Source organism: Lycium barbarum, chromosome 6 (genome assembly GCF_019175385.1).
Source record: "Lycium barbarum isolate Lr01 chromosome 6, ASM1917538v2, whole genome shotgun sequence".
Taxonomy (NCBI): domain Eukaryota; kingdom Viridiplantae; phylum Streptophyta; class Magnoliopsida; order Solanales; family Solanaceae; genus Lycium; species Lycium barbarum.
Window position 1 is genome coordinate 7,981,257 of NC_083342.1, and position 7,870 is coordinate 7,989,126.

Here is a 7,870-nt window from a genome sequence, read left to right on the forward strand (position 1 = left end):
CTTTGCTCCCCATGTTATTGATGAAGTCTATTTTTGGTCCTTGTGATAGATAACTTAGCATATTTAACCTTCAATTGATTAAAATGTATGTTTTTAGCATATTTAACCTTCAATTGATTAAAATGTATGTTTTTAGTCCTTTCATGTTCAAACTATATTGTGTTTAACTATTTATAAAACTATATTACCGTTAAATATGCAATAAAAGTGCAAACTTAACATGACACATGACCAATTGAGTGATGGAACGGTTAATAATTATGACGAATTTATAAATATACACAAGTGAAGAGATCAAACACGCACAATTCAATTAACTGAACGTTTAACGTGATGTGGCAGATATCAAGGGACTAAACTCATGATTTACCAATAACCAAGGGATCAAACGTGTTACTAACCCTTTTTCCTTACAGAAAAACATATGAGAGCAAAATATTTAGACAAAATGACATAGCCTCATATGTGAGCTTCAAATTTTCATGTATGTGTGAATTAGCCTCAGAACACAAGCCAATAATTACAGAGGAAAAGAAAACAAGTAGTATAGGTCATATCCTTCTTGAGTATCCAGAACCAGCACATTTCTTGCAGAGTATTAATCCTGCAAAAAAAAAAAAAAAAAGAAGTTAAATAAAATGATCATTCAATGCACTCTAATCGGGACCAAATATTAGTACCCCGGTCTCGACATGCCAGGTTGGTTGACAAACCCAAGTGCAAAGCCGAGGGTGAGGGGACAGCCAGAAAGATAGTTCCTGAGGTTCCAGAAAACAATAAACAGGAGCGTGGATACATACAAACCTGACAGATGGGAATAAACTATCTAAATTCTTTCATGCCATTAATATGATCTAAACCAAATTCTGAGTTCATCTAATCTGTTACATGCTACAAGCATTCCAAATTTGCTGATTACTGTAAATTGGTGCAAAGAAATTGCAGCTGAATGGTACCTGCACCCTTGCAAACTTTGCAGTCGACTAATCCTTTTTCGTTCTTCATCTTACCATCGTTGCAAAAGACGCACTTCGTCCCACCTATGCATCAAGACAAATTTATTAACTTGAATCTTCTTTCCCTTTAGGAACAAAAAAAGGCAACAAAGAAATCTGTAAGAAGAATATATGCACATTACTTTGCACTTGTGCTTGTGTTAGACCTATTAGTTAGTTTCATCCGTGATGTTAAAACCTACAACACAATTGGATGCACCAAATAGATGTCCAAACTTTCCTCTCCGTACCTCCTTCCTCGACCAAAAAAGAGAAAGAGAGGGGTGGCGAGGAGGGAATTAAGGAAAAAAAGAAAAGAAAAGAAAACAACAACAATCAGAGTCCTTTTACTATGATCTGGCTCACTTTCTCACCCTTTATTACGAAATATGTGTGATCAGAAGCACACTCTTCGTAGCCAAACTAAACTATAGCCTTACTAAACTTCTCAAACCACGCCCTCGGGGGATTGCTTCAATCCCATAAGAAGTAGAGAAACAAAGGGCAATGGAGGCCCCGAGACACAAGCAATGGTCAGCAATCCACTCCGTGCACCGGTAAAGTGGTTAATCTCAAACCATTAGGTTGCAACTAGCCGGAAACTATCACATACAACATCAGTATGCTGTCCCACAATTACTAACAGAGTTATTAGCCTAGGGAAGAAATGAAGATTGCAGGAAGAATTCGACTTCTCTTTTCTTATTTATAGTTTTAATCTATTACTTCTCCTGATGAAGCGCATATAATACCATCCTAACACGAAATCAATATTAAAAATACATGATAGATTAATAAGTGCACAACACCTTGTGCCTGTCTGAGCCAGGCATTCGTGGCTAATCGAAACATACCCTTCCACTCCATCATGAAGATAAAGAAATTACCTATCTGCTTGTTTAGAATTACATTATGAAAATTCCAAGAAATTAGTTGTCTGTGTATATCAATAAAGAGGGACCTAACATAGCATATAAGAAAATCTTACTAGTTATTGATGCAGCGTCGAAATGGCTACTGAAGGAAGCTATAGCTTATGAACAATCCTGTAAAGCTTTACCATATCAACCAGTTGTCATTTATCTAATTTCGATCAGGACAACGACCCTAACATGATTTTATGATACCTTTCAAGTACTTAAATTGCTTTTAACTAATACTATTACTTATGAATTGAGATAGAGTACAACTTGGGACCCCTTACAGATTCTTAGCTAAACAGTTGGACTTGGTTAGTACACATAACTATTCCCCAAAAAAGCATCATCCTACATGAGGAATCATATATATAACACTGTTTACGGTTCCACCAAACACCAGAACTACTAAAAGAAAATGGTACTATATATGCAATCATAGCATTCTTAAAGTTTCATCACTTCATCAAATCCTAAAATATTACCATTCTTATTAGTGTTCCACTGAGGGAATTCAAAATACAAAGAAGCATACACACGAAGAAACTAAGGGAATCCAACATCTACTATGTATAGATAAAGGAGGTTTGGATGAACCCCTTGCGCTCCTCTAGCTCCGCCCTTTATGTTAGAGATTTTAAAGAAATCATTATTCTTGGTAAGTGGTAATAAGTGATAACCATGTCAATTATCAGAATTAGATACTAAAAGTGGTATACAACAAAAGGGATAAAGTAACAAAGTGCTTAAGTTAGAAGGCTCACCATTCCCAGCACACCTATCACAAGGAACTGGATCTCCCTGCAAATACATTAACAAAAACCCAACTTTAACAAAACCTTGGACAGCTTAATAAAGCAATAAAAAAGGGAACTTTTTGAAACCCATTGAAAGAAAAGAGAGAAAAAATAATTTGGCAAATGCAAGAAATGCAATTAAAAGAGGGAACTTTGTGAAACATAAATTAACATGCTTTTTTCTGAAGCTCTACACCTTATTTGTGACAACAGTGTGAGGATAAAAAGAAACTGCTAATAATAAATGTTATAGGATGCTATGTTATTCGGACTCTTCAAAAATGTTGTTGGGCTATATTGCTCGGATTCTCTAAAAATACAACCGCACCACTACTTTTAGAGGATCTGACACGCACCAACCAGCATTTTTGAAGAGTCCGAGCAACATACCTGCCGGGTGCATGTCAAATCCTCCAAAAATATTGCATTCTTGGAAAATTTGACACGAGTACGACAATATTTTTAGAGAGTCTGAGCAACGTATTAACAAAACCTCAGACAGCTTAGTAAATCAATAAAAAAGGGAACTTTATGAAACCCAAGACAAAGAAATTGAGCCATAAACTGAAAGCAAGAATCTTTAGAAAATGGAATATCAAAAAGGGAACTTTGTGAAACCTATGATAAAAAAAAAGATTGTTTTTTTTAAAAAAGAAAAAGAAAAACCTCAGGCAGCATGCTAAAGCAATAAAAAAGGGAACTATATGAAACCCATTGAAAGAAAAGCAATAAAAAAAATAGCAAATACAAGAAAGGCAAATTAAAAAAGGGATTTATTTTTTGTACCTTGAGGCCAAGAAAGAGGGAGAGAGCAATGGCAGTTAAAACACTGAAAGTGGCAAGAAATGTTTGAGTATCTAAAGGGGGTGACTCAAAACCAATGAAAAGCAAAATTGGATGATGATGATGATTTGTAAGTAATGGGAAGAATTGTGAACAACATGATGATGATGATGACAAGATTGGGATTTCAAGCTTTGTTGGAAAACAAGAAAATGAAGTACAACAAGTAAAATGAAATAAAGATGAACAAATTGTTGAAGAAGAGAGAGAATGGAATGGATAGAGTGAGGAGTGAGAGAGTTTTGCCATTGGAACTAAATTTGTGGAGCTCACAGCTCAGTTTATGCTAACTCTCTCACTTTTTATTTTTATTTTTTTGGTTTTTAAAGAAAATTTCTTCTATTTTTCTTTTTCTTTTTTGGTTGATTTTCTATTTGGTGTCCGATATTCATTTTAGGATTTGTCTAATTCGAATTCATGTTACAAATCTCACTTTAGTAGGCAAAATGCTTTTTAGTTTCTCCTTTAGAACTCGACTAATCCAAATTCACGTCAGAAAGTCCCACTTTAATTTGTGTTCTCTAATTTTTCGCTTTAGAACTCGACTAATTTGGATTCACACAGTAAAATCTCACTTAGAGAGTTAAAACTCTCTCTAGTATTAGCTTTAGGACTCGACTAATTCAGATTGATGCCGTAAAATTCCACTTTAGGAGGTGAGCTTTACGACTCGACTAATTCAGATTTTTTTTTTTCGACTAATTCAGATTCACGCCGTAAAATCTTACTTTAGGAGGTAAAACGCTCCCCATCCCAAGATGTGAACCCGAGATCTTTGGTTGAGGATAGAGGAGTATATATCCCTACTTACCATCACGCCATGACCTTTAATGGTTTCTTCTTTTATCTTTTATTATTATTATTATTATTATTATTATTATTATTTTCCTCCTGGAGTCCAGCTAAGTAGGCGTTTGGACATGCGATTTGAAATCATGGTTTGAAATTATGAGATGAAATCAGCGTCTAGACACGCGATTTCATTTCATGGTTTCATATCATGAGATGAAATCCCAAATCATCTAAAAAGGCATGATTTGGGATTTCAAACCATGTTCAAACGGCTCCTAAGACTCACTAATTCAGATTCGTATCCAATATAGGCTTTAAGGCTTGAATAATACAAATTCACATCGAAAGTCTCACTTTAAGAGACAGAAACTTTCTTCCAAAGACGACTTCATTTCCTCGACAAAATTGAGAGATATGGGTAAGATTTAGGAGTAAACAAATATGTAATGCAAAATAGGGCCAAAAGTGCAAATGACTCCCACCATAATCTTTGATGGTTTTTTCTTTTATCTTCAACTAGTATTCGTACTCGCGTGATGCGCGGCCGGTATCAAATCAAACTAATCATACAAAATTATCATTTGATTTCTTTGATACAATAAAAAAAACTATTATTGACATATATAATTAATAAATGTGTGCAACATTTAATTATAATTTTTCTTATTTGAACACATTAACTTATATGTATTAATTTAACAACATCTAGATCTTGTGATGATTAACTTTGTTCATTATACAATCTTGATTAATTTTTTATCTATAACATTTAAAAAATCATATCATGATAAATTAAAAGATTTGTCTGACTTAACAATTAATTAAGTAACTTACTTCTAAATATGATTTAGAAAGCAAAAGAACTTACGAATGCTATGTGTTAAGAGTTACTCGCATGACAAATTAAATTTATACTCTTAAAAATATTGCATTTTTTTGCACGGATTGCCCTTCTTTTGAGGTGGTCTTTAAATTTTGCCCTTTGCTTGAATACCTGAGGTTCTGGGTTCGAACCCCCGCTCAGGCATAAAATAAAAAAATAATTTCGCAAGGCAGGGCTGGGGGGAGTGCATGCCGGATCCGGTATACAATCCTTAAGGAAAAACTAAAGTTATGCAGGAGGGGGCAGACTTTGTCTTGAGACATATATATATATATACCTGCATAACTTTGCCTTGAGACATATATATATTTTGTTATTTACTTTTCAAGGCAAACTTTTAATTATGCCTTAAGGAAAAGCTCCGCCTTATGGAGCATACTTTTAATTATGTCTTAACTAAAAGTGTGCCCCATAAAATATAACTAAAAGTATGCCCATAAGGCGGAACTTTTCCTTAAGGCATAACTAAAAGTTTGCCTTAAGGAAAAGTTCTGCCTAATGAGTCATACTTTTGGTTATGCCTTGATTAAAAGTCTGCCCCATAAGGCATAGTTCCTTAAGGAAAAGTTTTGCTCCATAAGGCATAACTAAACTATGCCTTGAGGAAAAATTATGCCCCCTCCGGCATAACTTTAGTTTTTCGTTAAGAACTTTATGCCGGATCCGGCATACAATCCTTAAGGAAAAACTAAAGTTATGCCGGAGGGGGCAGACTTTGCCTTGAGACATATATATATATTTTACTTTTCAAGGCAAACTTTTAATTATGCCTTAAGGAAAAGTTCCGCCTTATGGGGCATACTTTTAGTTATGCCTTAACTAAAAGTGTGCCCCATAAAATATAACTAAAAGTTCTACCTTATGAGGCATATTTTTTGTTATGCCTTAATTAAAAGTCTGCCCCATAAGGCATAGTTCCTTAAGGAAAAGTTTTGCCCCATAAGGCATAACTAAACTATGCCTTGAGGAAAAGTTATGCCCCCTCCGACATAACTTTAGTTTTTCCTTAAGGACTTTATGCCGGATCCGGCATACACTCCCTCCAGACCTGTCTTGCGAAATTATTTTTTTATTTTATGCCTGAGCGGAGGTTCGAACCCAGAACCTCAGGTATCCAAGCTAAGGGCAAAACTTAAAGACCACAAATATGAAGGGAAAAATTTAAAGACCGCAAATATGAGGGGCAAAATTTAAAGACCACCCCAAAAGAAGGGAAATTCTGTGAATTGCCCAAAATATTGTGTGGTACTTGGTTCTATTTATTAAGTCTTCCGTTACATGGTCTTATTCATAATATAACTTTTTATTATAATATAATTTAAAATAACTTTTATTTCAAATGCTAATAAAATTTATATTCTGAGAGTTTATCTGTTAAAAGTACTAAGGCAAACATTTGAGTGGAGTATGCGCAATAACACATTCTCGTTTTTTTTCTAATCATTTTCTCAATAAATAACATCATCCTCTTATACTTCTTTATTAAATCATGTCATATTTACCAGGGCAATTCGCACTTCTTTTGGGGTGATCTTTAAATTTTGCCCCTCATATTTGAAATCTTTAAATTTTGCCCTTCGGCTAAAACCCATTGGCTTCCAGGTTCGAACCCCTACACAGTCAAAATTTTAAAAAAAATTCGCAAGGCAGAGTTTAAAGTTCGCTATGCCCCCACCGGCATACACTTGTGAAGGAATTACCAAAGTTATGCCAAACCCGGCATACTTATGCCTTATGGGCAAACTTGGCATAAGTATGCCGGGTTCGGCATAACTTTGGTAATTCCTTCACAAGTTTATGCCGGGTCCGGCATAAAAGTTTGCCCATAAGAATGCCCCAACTGACATAAACTTGTTAAGGAATTACCAAAGTTATGTCGGACCCGGCATACTTATGCCAAGTCTGCCCATAAGGCATGAGTATGCCGGGTCCAGCATAAATTTGGTAATTCCTTAATAAGTGTATCCCGGGTCCGGCATACACGCGACCCAAACCTTGCCTTGCAATTTTTTTATTTTAATTTATGCTTGAGCGGGGGTTCGAACTCAAAACCTCATGATTTCTGCGTGAATGCTCAGAGTTGCAATGCGAAGGGCAAAAATTAAAGACCAGCAATATGAGGGGCATAATTTAAAGACCACAAATATGAGGGACAAAATTTAAAGATCACCCCAAAAGAAGGGCAATCCGCGCAAAAAATGTATTTACCAAAGAATCTATTTGAGAAAACAATTAACATATAAATTGAGTTTCCTCTTAAGAATCTTTTTGAATCGAAGTTGATCCTAAATAAAAAGATGAAATAAAAAGAAATATGTTTGGTTCACTTGATTCTTAATTTTGTCTTTTTTTCGTACCCCCGCGATGCGCCACTGGTATCAAATGAAACTAATCATACAAAATTATCATCTTATTTCTTTGATACAATTAAAAAAAATTATCATTGACATATATAAATTGATAAATTTGTGCAATATTACTTCACCTTAAAATAATCGAGAGAAGATAATAATAGGATAGGCCATGCAGAAATTCAGAAAATAATTTACCTTCAATATCATGAAAGGAACAATAATTTTAAAACATCATTCCAAAAGCAAAAGGTAGAGACCTTTAAAGGAATGAAACTAACTATGAATAATT

At 34.6% G+C, this 7,870-nt stretch overlaps 1 protein-coding gene across 1 annotated transcript; it reads right to left on the reverse strand.

Moving 5' to 3' along the window:
- Positions 1 to 365: 365 nt before the first annotated feature.
- Positions 366 to 3,846, reverse strand: LOC132600677 (protein SPA, chloroplastic). Its single transcript, XM_060313995.1, has 4 exons — positions 3,496 to 3,846; positions 2,677 to 2,713; positions 957 to 1,040; positions 366 to 604 (listed from the first exon to the last, which is right to left on the reverse strand). The coding sequence occupies exons 1-4, from the start codon at positions 3,799 to 3,801 to the stop codon at positions 552 to 554; spliced, it is 480 nt and encodes a 159-aa protein (XP_060169978.1). The 5' UTR covers positions 3,802 to 3,846; the 3' UTR covers positions 366 to 551.
- Positions 3,847 to 7,870: the final 4,024 nt, after the last annotated feature.